A 22,122-nucleotide genomic window follows, 5' to 3' on the forward strand; every position below is an offset into this window, starting at 1 on the left:
TATTTGCATTAATATGTTTGTCTCTATACAACAAATTCTAGACAAGATTTCTAATGTGTACAGTTTATATTTTAGTAACCTAACTTTTTTAGTCGATGAACATCTGGCTACCCTTAAGGTTCCGCACCGAGACGCCCCCAACTATGCCTCTTTCTAAAAATAAAACAGACGTGTTAAAATCGTTAGTTCTCTCCTGATGTCGATTAATTAATGCGCCTAATTGCGAAGATGTCTGTCTTCCTTATTTGATGATTCAGCCCAGTTTCTCTCACGCTCTCCCTCTTAAAAATTATCTAGCTTATTCTCTACATTTTTTTCCCCGCTATAACCTACTCTACATATTTTTTTCCCTTTTAAGTTCAAGTAAAGGAAAGATAAGATAAAGATTTTTTTTCTCAAGAAGACAGTAAATAATTGGTTAAAAACTGTCAAAGTCTGAACCCATGTCTGTTCTTAAACTCTGTGTTGATAGAAATACTCAAAGATTATTAAATCACATGCCGAAAAGTGATTTCAACCACTCTACACAAAAGAAACACTAGAATATTTTTATGTTCTATATACAACGAACCATTTCAACCTTGGGAGTTGTCTTTCTTTTTTCTTTTGTAAAGTTCTAAATAAATTTAAACTCAATAAAACTCATGTTAAGTAATCCAGTCATGTAAAAATATCTACTTGAAAGTGACTGGAAAGTATGATGAATTTTAGGCTCGCTTTAAGTCCAAAACATTTTTAACAGCTGCACTGAGATGTTTGATTTTGTTTTTTTAAAGTTTATTGACATGACATAGTTGACACGACAGATACACATAGTAGATACGTCTGCACTAAATCAACAATTTTCTTATCAGTTTGTTAAGTCCAAGACAAGTTGTTTGTTTGCTACTGGGATTAGATTGGGACAAGGTTTTCTTAGAGTAGAGATAGTTTGTGAAAGGTGATAGTTTGTGAAAAGTGATAGTTTGCGAAAAGTGACAGTTTCTAAAAGTGATAGTCTTTGAAAGGTGATTGTTTGTGAAAAGTGATATATTCTATGTAGTGGTAATTACAATACATTAAAGAGTGACAATATATTTAGTCTGGGCAAACATGTCTAGACTTGGTGCAGTTGTGTTTGTCCTTGCCGTGAGTGTGCAGGCAGGTCTGGCTGAGTTGGTCCTGGACAAGTTTCCTGCGTCTTTTGTGTTCGGTGTCAGCTCTTCAGCTTTTCCTACGGAGGGGGCATCACGTGATGAAGGTAGGTGATGAAGGGGAGTGGTGGGGGTTGGTGTAGGGGAGTGATGGGGGTTGGTGTAGGGGAGTGATGGGGTAGGTCTAGTGGTGATGGGGTAGGTCTAGGGGAGTGATGGGGGTAGGAGAGTGCTGGCGGAGATCTAGGGGTGGTGGGGGTAGGTTTAGGGGTGATGGGGGTAGGTCTAGAGGAGTGATGGGGGTAGGGGAGTGATGGGGGTAGGTCTAGGGGAGTGATGGGGGTAGGGGAGTGATGGGGGTAGGGGAGTGATGGGGGTAGGAGAGTGCTGGCGGAGATCTAGGGGTGGTGGGGGCAGGTTTAGGGGTGATGGGGGTAGGTCTAGGGGAGTGATGGGGGTAGGGGAGTGATGGGGGTAGGTCTAGGGGAGTGATGAGGGTTGATTTAGGGTTGATGGGGGTAGGTCTAGGGGAGTGATGGGGGTAGGGGAGTGATGGGGGTAGGTCTAGGGGTGGTGGGGGTGGGTGTAGGGGGAGTGATGGGGGTAGGTCTAGGGGAGTGATGTCGGTTGGTGAAGGGTAGTGATGGGGGCAGGTCTAGGGGTGGTGGGGGTGGGTGTAGGGGGAGTGATGGGGGTAGGTCTAGGGGAGTGATGGGGGTAGGTCTAGGGGTGGTGGGGGTAGGTCTAGGGGTGGTGGGGGTTGGTCTAGGGGAGTGATGTCGGTTGGTGAAGGGTAGTGATGGGGGGTAGGTCTAGGGGTGGTGGGGGTGGGTGTAGGGGGAGTGATGGGGGTAGGTCTAGGGGAGTGATGGGGGTAGGTCTAGGGGTGGTGGGGGTAGGTCTAGGGGTGGTGGGGGTTGGTCTAGGGGAGTGATGTCGGTTGGTGAAGGGTAGTGATGGGGGCAGGTCTAGGGGAGTGATGGGGGGTAGGTCTAGGGGTGGTGGGGGTGGGTGTAGGGGGAGTGATGGGGGTAGGTCTAGGGGAGTGATGGGGGTAGGTCTAGGGGTGGTGGGGGTAGGTCTAGGGGTGGTGGGGGTTGGTCTAGGGGAGTGATGTCGGTTGGTGAAGGGGAGTGATGGGGGTAGGACTAGGGGAGTGGTGGGTATAAGTCTAGGGGTGGTGGGGGTTGGTGTAGGGGGAGTGATGGGGGAGTGATGAGGGTAGGTCTAGGGGAGTGATGGGGGTAGGTCTAGGGGTGATGGGGTTGGTGTAGGGGGAGTGATGGGGGAGTGATGGGGGTAGGACTAGGGGAGTGATGGGGATAGGTCTAGGGATGGTGTGGGTTGGTGTAGGGGGAGTGATGCGGGAGTGATGGGGGTAGGTCTAGGGGAGTGATGGGGGTAGGTCTAGGGGTGGTGGGGGTTTGTGTAGGGGGAGTGATGGGGGTAGGTCTAGGGGAGTGATGGGGGTAGGTCTAGGGGTGGTGGGGGTAGGTCTACGGGTGGTGGGGGTTGGTCTAGGGGAGTGATGTCGGTTGGTGAAGGGGAGTGATGGGGTAGGACTAGGGGAGTGATGGGGATAGGTCTAGGGGTGGTGGGGGTAGGTCTACGGGTGGTGGGGGTTGGTCTAGGGGAGTGATGTCGGTTGGTGAAGGGGAGTGATGGGGTAGGACTAGGGGAGTGATGGGGATAGGTCTAGGGGTGGTGGGGGTTGGTGTAGGGGGAGTGATGGGGGAGTGATGGGGGTAGGTCTAGGGGAGTGATGAGGGTAGGGGAGTGATGGGGGTAGGTCTAGGGGAGTGATGGGGTAGGTCTAGGGGAGTGATGGGGGTAGGGGAGTGATGGGGGTAGGTCTAGGGGAGTGATGGGGGTAGGGGAGTGATGGGGGTAGGGGAGTGATGGGGATAGGAGAGTGATGGGGTTAGGGGAGTGATGGGGGTAGGTCTAGGGGAGTGATGGGCGTTGGTGTATGGGGAGTGATAGGGTAGGCCTTGGAAAGTGATGGCGGAGGTCTAGGTGAGTGATGGGGTAGCTATATGGGAGTGATGCAGGTAGGTATAGGGGCCTGATAGAGTGATGGGGGTCTCGGGGTGATGGTTGTAGGGTTAGGGTAGTGATCAATCAAGTCTAGGGGAGTGACGGAGGTAGGTCTAGAGTTTGATGACATTTGGTCTAGGAAGTGATGAATAAGGGTCATACGTCGTTGCCGGATGGGCGTACGTCTCGAATGTTTACATATTTTAGACCCGCGCGTCAATACATCACCTTTGTTATGTAAACTGTCTTTAAAGTTGACCATTTGTTTAACACATGCGATACGTCGCCAGCCAAAACATAAGGGCTAAAATTAAACCGAGTTGACCTATAATTTGACAGGGAAAGGCCCAAGTATTTGGGACGAGTTTGCTAAAAATAACCCAAGTCTCGGAGATAGCAGTGTAGCCTCTGATGGCTACCACAAGACAAGGGAGGATGTCCAGCGTATCAAAGATCTCGGTGTGAGTACACATTTGTGATAATGTACCTAAGGTAGTATTGGTAGGAAATAAACCGGTAGTGATCTCCCCTAAACTTTCTCGAATATTCTTATATAAAACAACAGGGGATGGTAACTGGGGATATAGTTATGATTTTTAATCCATTTTAAATACTTAAACTTTTAAAAATAGAATAGAATCTCATAAAAAAAACATTGCGCACCAAGCAAACGCCGAATAAAAACGCGTATAATAGTGCGCAATATTATTAGTACTTTAAAAATTTACATTAGTTTTTTGAGAAATCGGAAGTAGCGTAAATTACTACTTCCAGTCAACGGAAATTACTCAAAATTTAACAGAAGGTAGAGAATTAGATCTTTTACTTACATGTGAAATTTCATTTATCTATCTGAAATAGTACTCAAGTTATAGGCTTTTAAAAAATTCAAAGTAGGAAAAGTACCACTTCCGGTTATCGGAAATCGCTCAAAAGTTGATACGGATCTACGATTTTGATAAAATACTTATATATGAAATTTCATCAACCTAGCTGTAACGGTACTCAAGTTATCGTGTTTACACACGGACAGACAGACAGACAGACAGACACACACACACACAGACATACGGACAAGATTGCAAAATTATGTTTTTCCGTATCAGTGAGGTGTAAAACGTCGAGATTTGTAAAAATCTCGATTTTTTTTTTTTGCACGATTACAATACTTTCTCTATACTACGTATATACGAGAAAGTAAAAAGGTATAATAAAATAAAATACGTATAACTCACTATGGTATCTCATTACCTGGTGTTCATCCAGGGCTTGTTACTTCCTGTGTCTCACCATTTAGGTGTCACCTTCTGGTGATCATTCTTTTGTTGTCTCACCGCCTGTTGCTGAAACTTTAGTTGTGTCACTACCTTCTATGAGTCATCCTACCATCTGCCAGCTCACCAACTGCTCATTTACTTGTTGTCTCACCACGTATCTCACCAATGTTTCTCTTCCTACATGTGTATCACCAACTTTTGCTCACCCCAGGTATCACACCACCCTGGCGGTTTTATCCCCTATTGCTCACCCTATCAAACTCACCACACGTTACTCCCAAACGTCTCACCACCTGTTGTTCAGCCCTTATTGTCTCAACACCGTTTATTGTCTCACCTTATGTTGTTCACCCCAAATGTCTCACCACCTGCTGCTCTCCCTCATGTCGCACCACCTGTTGCCCACCCATATGTCTCACTTTTTTGCTCACCTTTAAGTGTCTCACCACCTGTTCCTCACCCCCATGTCTCACCACCTGTTCCTCACCAACATGCCTCACCACCTGCTGCTCTCCCGCATGTATCACCCCCTGTTCCTCACCCCATGTCTCACCACCTGTTGCTCACTCCCCATGTCTCACCACCTGTCACTCACCATCCAGTTGTCTCACCACCTGTTGCTCACCCATCAGGTGTCCCACTACAAGTTCTCCCTCTCCTGGCCCCGTCTCCTGCCTAACGGCACCTTGGACCACATCAACGAGGCCGGCTTCACCCACTACAACCAGCTGATTGACCTGCTGCTGGCGGCCAATGTCCAGCCCTTCGTGACCCTACACCACTGGGACCTGCCGCAGGCCCTGCAGGAGAGAGGGGGGTGGGCTGTGGACGACTCGGTCGGCTGGTTCAAGGACTACGCTGAGCTCTGTTTTACAAGGTTCGGGAGCAAGGTAAAGGTCTTAAGGGGTAAAGGTCATACGGGGTATATGTCATGTTAGGGTAACTGTCATACGGTAAAATTCATATGCGGTAACGACCGTACATATAAAAGTTATGCAAGTGATGCTGGGAGGTGATAATTGACGTATATATGGCAAGGGCCAACATGTGACAATGGTAAGTGTATGTCATAAACCACATGAAGATGACAGTGACAGAATCACACACACACACATACACACACATACACACACACACACACATACCTGATGGTAACACGAGATGCTTGTGCTGTAGCGACAGACACGCAGACGATTGACACAAATAGTGACAGATTTGTAAACATTAATTACACTAATTGGCGGATTTAAGTCGCAACACAAGCCATGCTACAGAAACTAATCAATTAAAGAAAAATTAAGCAGTATAAAAATATGGCCGATTCTAGCCGGAAAAAAAGGTACGCATGCGCAATGGTGAGAAACTTCAACTTGCCTTCGCGGCGATGTTTTCGATGGTACAAAAATATAACGTAATGAATTTTTTTTAAATTTGACGTGTGACGTCATAACGGCCGTCTGCCACGTGTTTCCACACACGCCGCCATTTTGAAAGGACGAGAATTGCCCAGGTGACAAATGGCCGGCACAGTCCGAGAAAGCGAGACCGCTGAGAATTGTGATGGAGGGGATAGCACCGGTCATTTCCAGTACAACTTCCGTTACGCCGCGCATGTCATTTGGAGCCCGGTTCACGACCGGAAGTAGATAATTTGTTCTGTGCGTGTGGGGCGGGAACACGTGGGTTTGAGGACGACGTCACATCAGTGAGATGAATTCACATTGAACTCAAACAGCTACCATTGGGTCGGTGTTATGAGTTTGATGGTATAGTTGTACATAAAAAAAATATATGGCTATAGACAGAATAGGCTAATGAAGGATGCGTTCTGAAATAACAAACCAGTTTTGAGGAGAAATGCAACACGGTTGAACTTTGTCTTGATGACTAATTAGAACTTTCGAACCGCGCTTTTTTTTTTTAGTTTTTCAGCATATCGCGTTACTGAATAACAAACTTCGTCTTCTTTTGGTAAATGGTAAACAATTCATCTAAGTATAGGGCTAACAGAGGCGGTGACAAAAAAAAGCACATTGTACAGAACAAATAATGTTTCATCCTGTTTTTTAAATAACTGATTCGGAGTTGGGTATTAGCTAATGAAATAGTTGGGTTGTTTTTTTTTTCATTTTACAACCAAAAAAAAATTCAGTTGGATCAATAATTAGTAAACAATTTGAAAAACAGATGTTCTAGCGGTTACGTTTATCTCTACTGGTACGCCCACTTCTTGCTAATATTCTACAGTCGCACAACATACTTTGGTTAAAGTTCCGCCCCCTCGGAAACTTGAATAGCCCATTCCCCCCCCCCTTCTCCCCCCCCCCCCCGCCCAATAACTTAAAAATATTTTATTTCATTCGTCAAGAACAGCTCTATAACACAAAGAACATTTCAATAGCAAGTAGCACAAACAGCCAGTGTTACTTCCAGACTTTTTTCTCCGGGGGGGGGGGGGGGGAACTAAATACTTTCTATATAAATTCCATTTCGTTCGGGAGGGGGGTGTGTGGCGGAAGACTTTCTTCAGGGGGGGGGGGGGGTGAGGCTCCGCCCCCCCCCCCCCCCCCCCCGAAGAGATGCATAGAACAAACACTGCAAACGGCAGTTCTATGTTAACAAGAACAGTTTCATATCACCAGAGGCGATCAGAATTTCTTCCAGGCATCTTTTCGGGGGAAGGGGGGGGGCGAAAAACGTCGGAAAGTGTCGTGGTCAAAGAGTATCACACGAGCTTGCCACCGACCTAGCAACTGATTCATAAAAAAATTGTGTCGAAGGTCAAGCTGTGGACGACCATAGACGACCCGGTGACCTTGGCCTACAAAGGTTACGAGACCGGCGCCCACGCCCCAGGCATCAAACAGCCCGGGTTGCTGTACAAGGTTGGCCACAACCTGCTGCTGGCACACGCGGCCGCCTACACGCTCTACAAGACAACCTTCAAGGCCACGCAGAACGGTAGGTCAAGGTCGACTGGTACCAAAAAAAAAGTCCCTAAAAATGTATGTCCCCAATATGTGTAGTGTCACGGTCCCTAAGGATATCCCCAAAGTACAGTTTAATTAGCTGTCCCCGGAAAAAAATGCGCAAACGGAAAATACGCAGCGGAATACTAATTATACTAATGCACTTTCATTGTGTCCAATTTTGTAGAAAAATAATGTATGTTTTATACAATGTAGCCTACATGTGGTAATTTATGGCTAGCCCTATACTATAAACGATCGATGTAAAAATAAATTCCTTTGCTCACATGTTTGTGCAGTTTTCCGTTGTGCATTTTAAGGGTCACCCAAAGGAAAAACGTAAAAGTGCAGGGTTCTAGTCCTCATAGAAAAGCGAAGATTCCTGTAAAAATATCGAGTATAATTGTTTCATTAAACGTGTTAGTAGTTTACAGTGGTATAGGGGTTAAACGTCAGAGGGCAATAGAACCCAAATTATTTAACCCCAAGCCTTTTATTGAAGAACTCGTGCCAATACCTCATACAGTTTTATAAAAGTCCTTTCAAACTTCGGATGTAAAAATAGATTTCGTTCACATGTACTTTGCAGGTCAGGTGGGCATCGCGCTCCATTCTGATTGGTTCGTTCAAAACTCGACCAGCGTCGCAGATGTGACCGCGGCACAAAGAGCCTTGACCTTTCAGCTGGGATGGTTTTTGGAGCCTCTGACCAAGGGCGACTACCCGACCTTGATGAAAGAGAGGGTGGCCCTCAAGAGGTCAGCACAAGGGTTCCCTGACCACAAGATGCAGGAGTTCACACTGGATGAGAGGATAAAGATTCAGGGTAAGGGGGGGGGGGCAGACGCTAGGGTGGGGAGGGGGGCAGACTGGGATGGGTGGGAGGGAATAAGGGAAGACGCTGGGGATGGAGCTGGAGGGTAGGGCAGATGTTGTAAGGGTAAGGGGACAGACACTGGGGATGTAGGGTAGGGGCAGACGCTGGGGGGGGGGGGGGGGTAGGGGAAGCTGGGGGTGAGGCTGGAGGGTATATAAGAGACAGACACTGAGTGTGGTGGGTGTTGGGGAGGGTAACGAGAGAGATATTGAGCAGGGGTAGGGTAAGGCGACAGTGTTGGGAGGGGAGGGTAAGGTGACAGTGTTGGGAGGGGAGGGTAAGGTGACAGTGTTGGGAGGGGAGGGTAAGGCGACAGTGTTGGGAGGGGAGGGTAAGGTGACAGTGTTGGGAGGGGGAGGGTAAGGTGACAGTGTTGGGAGGGGGAGGGTAAGGTGACAGTGTTGGGAGGGGGAGGGTAAGGTGACAGTGTTGGGAGGGGGAGGGTAAGGGTAAGGTGACAGTGTTGGGAGGGGGAGGGTAAGGTGACAGTGTTGAGAGGGGAGGATAAAGTGACAGTGTTGGGAGGGGGAGGGTAAGGTGACAGTGTTGGGAGGGGAGGGTAAGGTGACAGTGTTGGGAGGGGGATGGTCACAACTAAGAGTTGGGGCTGATTCATACAAGCATACTACAAGCTTGCAACGTTGGTAATTTCAAAATGTATGTATTTGAGACCCCTTGTATATCTTGTAAATTAAGAACCCTTCAAAATGTTACCTTAGAACCACTGCTAGTCCCACGTGCATATATGCAACAATGTGCTCTGTAGGTGCCATGGACTTTGTCGGCATCAGTTACTCAAGCGTGTACCTGGTCTCAGAGAGTCTCAGCACTTCCACAGTACCTGGCTTCTATCAGGATCAGGAGCTAGTACTTCAGGTGGATACTTCATATCCTAGGTTAGTGGATACTTTATATACTAGGCTAGTGGATACTTTATATACTAGGTAAGTGTATACTTTATATACTAGGTAAGTGGCTACTTTATATACTAGATTAGTGGATACTTCATACCCTAGGTTAGTGGATACTTTATATACTAGGTAAGTGGATACTTTATATAATAGGTAAGTGGATAGTTTATATTCTAGGTAAGTGGATACTTTATATACTAGGTTAGTGGATACTTCGTATCCTAGGTGAGTGGATACTTTATATACTAGGTAAGTGGATACTTTATATACTAGGTAAGTGGATACTTTATATACTAGGTTAGTGGATACTTTAATATACTAGGTAAGTGGATACTTCATATCCTAGGTTAGTGGATACTTTATATACTAGGCTAGTTGATACTTTATATTCTAGGTAAGTGGATATTTCTTATCCAAGGTTAGTGAATACATCATATACTTTGTTAGTGGATACTTTATATTCTAAGTTAGTGGATACTTTATATTATAGGTAATTAGATACTTTATATCCAATTTAAATGGATCTTTTCCCGTTTGTGCTGAAGACAGGGGCAGATGAAGTAAAGTTAATCTGTTTCGTTTACCCTCAACATACAAGGAGATAATGTGGTCAGCACTATGCCCAGCCGCCTTAGTTTCCCCAACGTAATCCAGGTACCCATCAGAGCTGGGTGGTCTCAGGATTAGCAGCAAAACGCTTTACCACTCGACCATACCGTCCCAGTATTTAAATGGATACTTCATATAACTGGTAATTTAGAAAAAGTAACCGGTTATTGAAACAATACCATACCCCCCCCCCCCTGCTCTTCAGCCTGGAGTACCGTCCAGAGACCAATCCTGCAAGTGAGCGCCGCCTAATGGGGTCACACCTCAAGGACCTACTCACCACACTGACCAGCAGCTACAACAACCCGCCCATCTACGTCACACACAGTGGGCTGGGGTCCTGCGGGACATTGAAGGACCAACACAGGATCGAGTACATCCGGGAGTACAGTAACTATGTCCTACAGGGTCAGTCTATGTCCTACAGGATCAGTCTATGTCCTTGGTTTGGGTGTGTCTATGTCCTACAGTCCTACAGGGTCAGTCTATGTCCTACAGGGTCAGTCTAGGCGTTGGTGTTGTCGGTGTTTTGTCTTAACTGTATGGTGGTAATTTATGACAAGACTTTCTTAGTATTTTGTCCTATCTGTCGTGTGGTAATTTGTGACAAGATTTTCGTGGTATTTTTGTCGTGGTAATTTGGGTCAAGACTTACATGGTATTTTGTCTGAATTGTATGGTGGTAATTTGGGTCAAGACTTTCTTATTATTCTGTCCTATCTGTTGGGTGGTAATTTGTGACAAGATTTTCGTGATATTTTTGTCGTGGTAATTTGGGTCAAGACTTTCTTATTATTCTGTCCTATCTGTTGGGTGGTAATTTGTGACAAGATTTTCGTGATATTTTTGTCGTGGTAATTTGGGTCAAGACTTTCTTAGTATTCTGTCTGATCTGTCAGGTTGTCTTATTTTGTCAAGACTTTCGTGGCGTTTGATCTTATGTCTGGTAATTTGTTAACAAGCCTTATATCTCACTTGTGTGCAATCCTTATATCTCACCTGTGTACAAGCCTTATATCTCACCTGTGTACTGCTCTTTTATTTCATCTGTGTACAATCCTTATATCTCATCTGTGTACAAGCCTTATATCTCACCTGTGTACAAGCCTTATATCTCACCTGTGTACAAGCCTTATATCTCACCTGTGTACAAACCTTATATCTCACCTGTGTATAAGCCTTATATCTCACCTGTGTCCAAGCCTTATATATAACCTGTGTACAAGCCTTATATCTCATCTGTGTACAAGCCTTATATATCATCTGTGTACAAGCCTTATATCTCACCTGTGTACAAGCCTTATATCTCACCTGTGTACAAACCTTATATCTCACCTGTGTATAAGCCTTATATCTCACCTGTGTCCAAGCCTTATATATAACCTGTGTACAAGCCTTATATCTCATCTGTGTACAAGCCTTATATATCATCTGTGTACAAGCCTTATATCTCACCTGTGTACAAGCCTTATATATAACCTGTGTACAAGCCTTATATCTCATCTGTGTACAAGCCTTATATATCATCTGTGTACAAGCCTTATATATCATCTGTGTACAAGCCTTATATATAACCTGTGTACAAGCCTTATATCTCACCTGTGTACAAGCCTTATATATCATCTGTGTACAAGCCTTATATATCATCTGTGTACAAGCCTTATATATCATCTGTGTACAAGCCTTATATATCATCTGTGTACAAGCCTTATATATAACCTGTGTTAAAGCCTTATATCTCATCTGTGTACAAGCCTTATATATCATCTGTGTACAAGCCTTATATATCATCTGTGTACAAGCCTTATATCTCATCTGTGTACAAGCCTTATATATCATCTGTGTACAAGCCTTATATATCATCTGTGTACAAGCCTTATATATAACCTGTGTACAAGCCTTATATCTCACCTGTGTACAAGCCTTATATCTCACCTGTGTACAAGCCTTATATATAACCTGTGTACAAGCCTTATATCTCATCTGTGTACAAGCCTTATATATCATCTGTGTACAAGCCTTATATCTCACCTGTGTACAAGCCTTATATATAACCTGTGTACAAGCCTTATATCTCATCTGTGTACAAGCCTTATATATCATCTGTGTACAAGCCTTATATATCATCTGTGTACAAGCCTTATATATAACCTGTGTACAAGCCTTATATCTCATCTGTGTACAAGCCTTATATATCATCTGTGTACAAGCCTTATATATCATCTGTGTACAAGCCTTATATCTCATCTGTGTACAAGCCTTATATATCATCTGTGTACAAGCCTTATATATCATCTGTGTACAAGCCTTATATCTCATCTGTGTACAAGCCTTATATATCATCTGTGTACAAGCCTTATATATAACCTGTGTACAAGCCTTATATCTCATCTGTGTACAAGCCTTATATATCATCTGTGTACAAGCCTTATATATCATCTGTGTACAAGCCTTATATCTCATCTGTGTACAAGCCTTATATATCATCTGTGTACAAGCCTTATATCTCATCTGTGTACAAGCCTTATATATCATCTGTGTACAAGCCTTATATATCATCTGTGTACAAGCCTTATATATCATCTGTGTACAAGCCTTATATATCATCTGTGTACAAGCCTTATATATAACCTGTGTACAAGCCTTATATCTCATCTGTGTACAAGCCTTATATCTCATCTGTGTACAAGCCTTATATATAACCTGTGTACAAGCCTTATATCTCATCTGTGTACAAGCCTTATATCTCATCTGTGTACAAGCCTTATATATAACCTGTGTACAAGCCTTATATCTCATCTGTGTACAAGCCTTATATCTCATCTGTGTACAAGCCTTATATATCATCTGTGTACAAGCCTTTAATCTCACATGTATACAACCCTTCTATCTCCTCTGTGCCCAAGCCTTATATATCCCCTGTGTACAATCCTTATATCTCATCCCTAATCTGGTTCCAGCCATCCAGGCCGGAAGTGACGTCCGCGGCTACTTCGTGTGGTCACTGGTGGACGGCTGGGACTGGGAGCGAGGCACCAGCAGCAAGACGGGGCTGTACTACGTGGACATGGGACAGGCGGACAGGCCGAGGTTTCCCCGGTCGTCCGCGGCTTTCTACAGGGCTCTGGTCAAGGCCAGGGGGTTGGATCAGGAGCTCAGGAGTTACCGCGCTTGTCAGTGGCTATTTGGGGTGTAGTGTTTCTTGCAGGCAACTCTCCCGAGGGAACGGGGATGGGTAGTTTGTCACCTCCTCGGACGAAATATTAAATTTGCATACAAAATATATACATTATATACATAGAATGTATATACGTATACCTCCTGGGAAATGTGGGAGTGGGTGGGGGGAAGAGCCTGAAAGAAACCCTGGTCTGTAATGATTTTAAAAAAAGATCCTTCTACGATATGTAAATATGGCTAGCTATCTATAATTTGTACCTTTCATGACAAAACGTCATAATCCTTCATTTTTTTTTAATTAAAAAAAAAAAAACTTGATAATCTGCCCTTTTTAGTTCAAAATTTACCTTTCCAGTATAAAAAGTGTTAGTAATCATTAACCTCCCCCCCCCCTCCGCCCCCCCCTCCGCCAAACCCCCCCCCCCCCCTCCGCCAACCCCCCCCCCCCCCCCCCCCCCCCATCCTTACCCGTTAGTAGTCCCGTAATATCAGTGTCAGCCTATGTTTGTGACGTCATCAGACCCCGCTGACCGAGATGAATTCTACTACGGCACGTTTCCTGACAATTTTCAGTGGGGCGTGGCTACGTCTGCCTATCAAGTGGAGGGGGCGTGGAATCTAGACGGTAACTTTTACGTTGCGCAATAATCATTTTCACCTTTAGTGATTTTTTAAACGCTCGCTATAAAGTTCCATGCTTGTGACTCAAGGGCCAGTGAGTGAGGTCTAAATTGTTATTTGCAATAAAAGGTCACAAGGATTTTATTAGCTGTTTATATGTTCCAGCATTTTAATTGCAGTTAAAGGTCCATGTGTCTATGTTAGCAGTTAAAAGTCCCTGTGTCTGTATTAGCAGTTAAATGTCCCTGTGTCTATATTAGCAGTTAAAGGTCCCTGTGTCTATATTAGAAGTTAAAGGTCCCTGTGTCTGTATTAGCAGTTAAAGGTCCTGTGTCTCTGTTAGCAGTTAAAGGTCCCTGTGTCTGTATAGCAGTTAAAGGTCCCTGTATCTGTATTAGCAGTTAAAGGTCCCTGTGTCTGTATTAGCAGTTAAAGGTCCCTGTGTCTATATTAGCAGTTAAAGGTCCCTGTGTCTATATTAGCAGTTAAAGGTCCAGTGTCCTCTTGCAGGCAAAGGTCCCTGTGTCTATATTAACAGTTAAAGGTCCCTGTATCTGTATTAGCAGTTAAAGGTCCCTGTGTCTATATTAGCAGTTAAAGGTCCCCATGTCTGTATTAGCAGTTAAAGGTCCCTGTGTCTATATTAGCAGTTAAAGGTCCAGTGTCCTCTTGCAGGCAAAGGTCCCTGTGTCTATATTAACAGTTAAAGGTCCCTGTATCTGTATTAGCAGTTAAAGGTCCCTGTGTCTGTATTATCAGTTAAAGGTCCCTGTGTCTGTATTATCAGTTAAAGGTCCAGTATCCTCTTGCAGGCAAAGGTCCCAGTATCTGGGACACGTTCGCCCATAACAACAAGCTGGCCAGTGGTCAGACAGGCGACGTGGCCTGTGACAGCTACCATCTGTATCAGGAGGACGTCGCCATGTTGAAAACCTTAGGGGTAAATTTACAGGGTCGATTTTTGTTTTAAAGCAAATCGTTTTAGGGTAGATGTTTTGGGTTGATGTTTTAAGGCAAATCGTTTTAGGGTAAATCTATAGGGTCGATTTTTTTAAGGCAAAGCGTTTTAGGGTTAAGGTTAGGTTAGGTTTGCCTAAAGCTTAATGGTAAATGCTTAGTTTAGATATTTCTTTATGGTAAGTTTTTACAGGTAAATTTTTAGCGGAAATGTTTGAAGTGAAATTTCACGATAAATCTTTACAGTAAATATTTAGTGCAAGTCATAAAGTCGTCTGAGTAAGTCATGAGGTTAAATTTTAAACTACAATTTTAGGGTAACTATCTGAAGAAAATCTTTAAATTAAGTCAAATTTTTAGATGTAGATAAACCTCAAAACCAAATTTTTGGGTAAATTTTTGCTGTAGATCATGGTGGCAAGGTGTGGTCGATTTTTGCTAACAACAGCTTGAAATCCAGTAAATAAACACTAAGGCTAAATGTATAGCCTGCTCTCGATATACATTGTAAGGCGAAAAAAAAACGACGTCTAGGTTTTAGTGGGTTTTGTAGTGAAAGATAGGATCAATCTTAACGTTCAGCATGGGTGTGAGGTTGGTCAAACACAAGTCGCAGCTTGTATTGACCGACCTTCGACTTCTCAGACGTGATACCTGTGTTCCCCAGGTGGATTTCTACCGGTTCTCTATCGCCTGGAGCCGTGTTTTGCCGGACGGAAGAGCCGGCAGTCTCAACCAGAATGGCGTGGACTATTACAACCGTTTGATCGACGCTCTCCTGGCTAATAAGTAAGGAATGGGGTCACAGGAGGTGGGGGTGGGATGATAGTCATAAAAGATGGTGTTGGGAATCGTAGTTATGCACACAGAGGACGGGGTGGTAGTACACAAAATCATAAAGCCCACGGTGACACATTACTCTCCCCAGTATAAAGCCCACGGTGACACATTACTCTCCCCAGTATAAAGCCCATGGTGACACATTACTCTCCCCAGTATAAAGCACATGGTGACACATTACTCTCCCCAGCATAAAGCCCACGGTGAAACATTACTCTCCCCTGTATAAAGCCCATGGTGAAACATTACTCTCCCCAGTATAAAGCCCACGGTGACACATTACTCTCCCCAGTATAAAGCCCATGGTGACACATTACTCTCCCCAGTATAAAGCACATGGTGACACATTACTCTCCCCAGCATAAAGCCCACGGTGAAACATTACTCTCCCCTGTATAAAGCCCATGGTGAAACATTACTCTCCCCTGTATAAAGCCCATGGTGACACATTACTCTCCCCAGCATAAAGCCCATGGTGACACATTACTCTCCCCAGCATAAAGCCCATAGTGACACATTACTCTCCCCAGTATAAAGCCCATGGTGACACATTACACTCCCCAGCATAAAGCCCATGGTGACACATTACTCTCCCCAGCATAAAGCCCATGGTGACACATTACACTCCCCAGTATAAAGCATATGGTGACACCTTACTCTTCCCAGCATCAAGCCCATGGTGACACATTACACTCACCAGTATAAAGCCCATGGTGACACATTACACTCACCAGTATAAAGCCCATGGTGACACATTACTCTCCCCAGTATAAAGCCCATGGTGACACATTACACTCCCCAGCATCAAGCACATGGTGACACATTACACTCCCCAGTATAAAGCATATGATGACACCTTACTCTTCCCAGCATCAAGTCAATGGTGACACATTACTCTCCCCAGCATAAAGCCCATGGTGACACATTACACTCCCCAGTATAAAGCATATGGTGACACCTTACTCTTCCCAGCATCAAGCCCATGGTGACACATTACACTCACCAGTATAAAGCATATGGTGATACATTACTCTCCTCAGTATCAAGCCCATGGTGACACATTACTCTCCCCAGCATAAAGCCCATGGTGACACATTACACTCCCCAGCATCAAGCCCATAGTGACACATTACACTCCCCAGCATCAAGCCCATGGTGACACATTACACTCCCCAGCATCAAGCCCATGGTGACACATTACACTCCCCAGCATCAAGCCCATGGTGACACATTACACTCCCCAGCATCAAGCCCATAGTGACACATTACACTCCCCAGCATCAAGCCCATGGTGACACATTACACTCCCCAGCATCAAGCCCATGGTGACACATTACACTCCCCAGCATCAAGCCCATGGTGACACATTACTCTCCCCAGCATCAAGCCCATGGTGACACATTACTCTCCCCAGCATCAAGCCCATGGTGACACATTACTCTCCCCAGCATAAAGCCCATGGTGACACATTACTCTCCCCAGCATAAAGCCTATGGTGACACATTACTCTCCCCAGCATCAAGCCCATGGTGACACATTACACTCCCCAGCATCAAGCCCATGGTGACACATTACACTCCCCAGCATCAAGCCCATGGTGACACATTACACTCCCCAGCATCAAGCCCATGGTGACACATTACTCTCCCCAGCATCAAGCCCATGGTGACACTGTATCACTGGGACCTGCCCCAGGCCCTCCAGGACCAGGGTGGGTTCATGAACGATTCCATCGTCTCTCTGTTTGAGGACTACGCCAGGGTGTGTTTTGAGCAGTTCGGAGACAGGGTAAGGTCATTGATAGGTCATTTACAGGGTAAGGTCATCGTTAGGTCATTTACAGGGTAAGGTCATCGTTAGTTCATTTACAGGGTAAGGTCATCGTTAGGTCATTTACAGGGTAAGGTCATCGTTAGGTCATTTACAGGGTAAGGTCATCGTTAGTTCATTTACAGGGTAAGGTCATCGTTAGGTCATTTACGGGGTAAGGTCATCGTTAGGTCATTTACAGGGTAAGGATATCGTTAGGTCATGTACAGGGTAAGGTCATTGATAGGTCATTTACAGGGTAAGGTCATCGTTAGGTCATTTACAGGGTAAGGTCATCGTTAGGTCATTTACAGGGTAAGGATATCGTTAGGTCATGTACAGGGTAAGGTCATCGTTAGGTCATGTACAGGGTAAGATCATTGTTAGGTCATGTACCGGGTAAGGTAATTGTTAGGTCACGTACAGGGTAAGGTCATCGTTAGGTCATTTTACAAGGTAAGGGCATCGTTTGGTTTTACAAGGAAAGATCATTTTTCAAGGTAAGGTCATTTTTAGGTCATTTTACAAGGTAAGATCATTTTACAAAGTAAGGTCATTTTTAAGTCATTAAAAGGGTATGGTCACCGCTGGTCATTTACCGGTTAAGGTCATCACTAGGTCACTCACAGGACCACATAAAAAATCTAGATGTCGACTTAACTTTGTGTTTGTGCTAAAATTAATCAAACCCTGAAGCAGCAACTGTCTTTAGTTTGTCTTTAGTTATGTCTTTAGTCTGTCTTTATCTTTATTTTGTCTGTAGACTTCTTTTGTCTGCCTTTAGTTTGTCTTTAGTTATGTCTTTAGTCTGTCTTTAGTTTATCTTTATTTTGTCTGTAGTCTGCCTTTAGTTTGTCTTTAGTTATGTCTTTAGTCTGTCTTTAGTTTATCTTCATTTTGTCTGTAGTCTGTCTTTAGTCTGCCTTTAGTTTGTCTTTAGTTATGTCTTTAGTCTGTCTTTAGTTTATCTTTATTTTGTCTGTAGTCTGTCTTTAGTCTGCCTTTAGTTTGTCTTTAGTTATGTCTTTAGTCTGTCTTTAGTTTATCTTTATTTTGTCTGTAGTCTGTCTTTAGTCTGCCTTTAGTTTGTCTTTAGTTATGTCTTTAGTCTGTCTTTAGTTTATCTTTATTTTGTCTGTAGTCTGTCTTTAGTCTGCCTTTAGTTTGTCTTTAGTTATGTCTTTAGTCTGTCTTTAGTTTATCTTTATTTTGTCTGTAGTCTGTCTTTAGTCTGCCTTTAGTTTGTCTTTAGTTATACGTTCCCTTTCACCTTAACCTGCAGGTCAGCCACTGGATCACCTTCAACGAGGCTTACGTCATCAGCTGGCTGGGGTACGGTGTAGCCGTCTTCGCGCCCGGGGTGTACGACCCTGGGTTCGGCACCTACCGGGTGGCCCACAACATCATCCGCTCGCACAGCCGCGCCTACCACCTGTACAAAGACCATTTTAAGGCCAAATATGGAGGTAAGCAACCGCCTGCATTTTTTTTACTGTTAATGATAGTCTGGAATAATAAAAAAAAAAATCTTTTGTGGGGGGTGGGGGGGGAGGGGGAGGTTTAGGTAAAAATAGTCCCATTCTTTTTCAATATATATCATGTATATATACATTTTATATATGTTTATATGTAGACCTATAGTATAATCATCTTCTATGAAGTAAAAGTTGTTGATGCCTATATGCCTATATATATATATGTATATATATATATATATATATATATATATATATATATATATATATATATATATATATATATATATATATATATATATATATATATATATATATATATATATATATATATCGGCATAAAATGATATCTATATATGATAATTATAGTATATAATATTATGTATATATCTTCCGTGTTGAAGGCAGTGTCGGCATCACACTTGACATTGAGTGGAAGGAACCACTGACTGACTCACTAGATGACGTGTTGGCTGCTGACCGTGCCATAGAGTTTAAGCTTGGCTGGTGAGTTTAAGCTTGGCTGGTGAGTTAAGGTTTCGGTTGGTTGGATTCGTGGGGCAGGGCTACGGTTGGCTGGTGAGTTAAGGTTATGGTTGGTTGGGTTCTTGGGTAAGTGTAACGGCTGGATGGGTTCTTGGGTCAGGGTTACGGTTGCTTGGGTAGAGTCAGGGCTACTGTTCGGTGGTGAGTTAAGGTTACGGTTGGTTGGGTTCATGGGTTAGGGTTACGGTTAGATGGGTACTTGAGTCAGGGTTATGGTTGGTTGGGTAGAGTCAGGGCTACTGTTCGGTGGTGAGTTAAGGTTACGGTTGGTTGGGTTCATGGGTTAGGGTTACGGTTAGATGGGTACTTGAGTCAGGGTTATGGTTGGTTGGGTAGAGTCAGGGTTATGGTTGGATGCGTACTTGAGTCAGGGTTACGGTTGGTTGAGTAGAGTCAATGTTATGGTTGGTTGGGTAGAGTCAGGGTTATGGTTGGTTGGGTACTTGAGTTAGGTACTTTAGTTTAACTAAATATATGAAACAGGGTTATGGAACAGGGTTTTGCCAAAGTAATTTTTTGCGGGGTAGCAATGTAGCAAGGTTGCAATGTGGCAAGGTAGCATGTCCGCCTTATTCGCTATGTAGTTGTCTAATTGTCATTGGGTTTTGAGGTAGCCAGCATGTGAATTGTGTAAAACAGGGTTTCTTTCAAACATTTCTGTGGAGGGGGGTAGCGCGGACGTTGATTAAAGTAATTATTTTCTATGTCAAAATACAGTTTTCTTCTTCGCCCGGGGGTGGGGTATATGTACTGAAAGAAACCCTGGTGTAAATCGATAGCGTATTATGTAGCTAGTGAGTTAGCCGTCACACCTTAATGATGTTATACTAGAGCTCATAAGTTCTGATGTCTCTCCCCCACCCCGTGTCCCAGGTTCGGTAACGCCATCTACGGGGGGTCGGGCGACTACCCAGCGGTGATGAAGCAGTACATCGCAGAGAAAAGCTCTCGCCAAGGGCTCAACACCAGCCGCCTGCCCGAGTTCACGGCAGCTGAGAGGTCTCTAAACAAAGGTCAGCTTTCTATTTCTTAGCCTAGACTTGGGTCGTCATGTTAGTGGTTAGTTACGTTTCACGGCAGTCAGCAAATTATAAGTCTTGTACAAGGTGTTCTTTTGGACATTTTTCACCGGAAAGGGGAGGGAGCACTTGAAAATACCGGGTGGGGGTGGGGCGACACTGCTTAAAGTTCATGTTTTTTTTTAATCATTATATTTCTATATCATCCTGGGGGGGGGGGGTCGTTCTCATACTGCCCCTCTTCCCATGAGGCCTGAAAAATACTTTGCTTGTTGTTTTTTAAGTTGGTCTCAGAACTGTGTCCATCTTTAGTTATCTATCTATCTATATCTTTATCTTTTCTTTAATGCTACTAAAAGTCAAGTTTGTTTACATGTTTGAATATTTATTTGTTTGTTTTTTTGTTTGTCCGATCGAAAATTGTGATATGTTCGACTCTATCTGGAGAGCTGTAAAATAGTATGTAGGTAGAGAATAATTTTTTAATGCAGACAGACTGTTAATCACAAATTTATTTAAAGACGTTAATTAATTTATTGATTTATTCATACGTATAGTAACCCATTTTTTTTTTAAATGTTAAAACATTGACTAAACTTTGTGGGAATAGTGACGTCACAGGTTTTTGTTTACTCTTTAGTACAATAAAATGGCGGCGTCTATCGAAGAAAATTGTGTTCCCATTCAAAAGTTTAACGCGTTCTAAATCTAATTTTCTGTCGGTCATAACTTTAACAATACGTCCGTTTGCTGTATTTATTACGTTCCAACACTTATATCAATTTTAAACTGTCTTTTTTCATTTAGTTTTACAATAAATTATTTCTCTAGATCTAAAGATCAGCTGTCGAAGTAAAGTTATGAATCTAGAATCTAGCCTAGGGCCTAGGGCCTAGATCTAGATTCTAGATCTAGATCTAGGTCACTAGACTCAATGTAAATTCTAGATCTAGATTAATGTAAATTCTACATCTAGAATCTATTTCGGGCCTTAATTATTTTATATAAATCTTTGTTTAGCTTCAATGATCATCTAATTCGAGAATACATGGGATTTTTTTGTTATCTAGGTTCTATATCTAGATATAGTAGGATTACTCACTAACTTGGAGGCGTGGTCGGCTGCTAACAACAATATGGCGTACGGACCGGACGCATGTCTGCCGACCATTTTTAGGCCATGTTTACCACGAGCAAAATGGCGGGTGTTCACATTATTTAAACATTGTATAGGTGGCCAGGGCTAGATATGCCAGAAAAGCATTTTAAAATTTGCTTTGGAGAATGAAGGCTAAATTTTAAAGTCAGTGTCATAAACATTAATAGAACTTTTTTTTTTTTTTACGTTTTCAATTATTTTTTCTTAAGCCCTATATGTGAATGATAAGGTTGACTATCAGGACCTCGCGGGGCACAGGGCAGGTGAAGTAGGGTTCATCTGTTTCTTTGTCCTAAGCAAATGAAGGGATAGTGTGGTCAGAGACATGCTCGGCTGGAATCGTTTTTGTTGTCTGAGACTTGGCGGGACACTGGGCAGGTGAAGTAGAGTTGAGTAGGTCACCTGTGACGTCAGTATATGAAGGGATAGTCCGAAATCGTTGTTTTCGGTGTTTTTAAAAGATAAAAAACATATTTTTGAATGTGGGGTCTGTTTTTTTGTGACGATAAGTGACACTGCAGTAGCGTAGCGAGGAGGGGGGGGGGGGGCGGGAGGGGGGAGGGGAGGCGGGGGGGGGAAGGGGGGGGGGGCGGGGGGGGACATATGTTGGGGCGCCAAAATGGTTTGGAAAAATAAATTGAAAGGTTGAGGGGGGTTCAAATGGAAAGTTTGAGTGGGGGCGAAGGGGGGGGGGGGTTGCACA

General features: G+C 43.8%; 1 protein-coding gene across 2 annotated transcripts in view; it reads left to right on the plus strand.

Annotated features, from left to right (window-relative positions):
• Positions 1-899: 899 nt before the first annotated feature.
• The window catches only part of LOC131956522 (lactase/phlorizin hydrolase), a 29,601-nt gene continuing 8,378 nt past the window's right edge, over positions 900-22,122 (plus strand). Inside the window, exons 1-15 of one of the 2 annotated variants that reach the window (XM_059321014.1) lie at positions 900-1,240; positions 3,510-3,631; positions 5,080-5,337; positions 7,228-7,408; positions 8,006-8,242; positions 9,060-9,189; positions 10,019-10,221; positions 12,774-12,986; positions 13,514-13,618; positions 14,427-14,554; positions 15,239-15,360; positions 17,064-17,199; positions 18,503-18,686; positions 19,100-19,202; positions 20,115-20,254. In XM_059321014.1, coding sequence (XP_059176997.1) covers positions 1,093-1,240; positions 3,510-3,631; positions 5,080-5,337; positions 7,228-7,408; positions 8,006-8,242; positions 9,060-9,189; positions 10,019-10,221; positions 12,774-12,986; positions 13,514-13,618; positions 14,427-14,554; positions 15,239-15,360; positions 17,064-17,199; positions 18,503-18,686; positions 19,100-19,202; positions 20,115-20,254 — 2,410 coding nt within the window. In that variant the 5' untranslated portion in view covers positions 900-1,092. The remainder of the gene's footprint in view (positions 1,241-3,509; positions 3,632-5,079; positions 5,338-7,227; positions 7,409-8,005; positions 8,243-9,059; positions 9,190-10,018; positions 10,222-12,773; positions 12,987-13,513; positions 13,619-14,426; positions 14,555-15,238; positions 15,361-17,063; positions 17,200-18,502; positions 18,687-19,099; positions 19,203-20,114; positions 20,255-22,122) is intronic. The other variant, XM_059321015.1, reaches the window with a different exon arrangement.

Source organism: Physella acuta, unplaced genomic scaffold, assembly GCF_028476545.2.
Source record: "Physella acuta isolate Inbredline_101_S28 unplaced genomic scaffold, ASM2847654v3 ptg001157l, whole genome shotgun sequence".
NCBI lineage: Eukaryota > Metazoa > Mollusca > Gastropoda > Physidae > Physella > Physella acuta.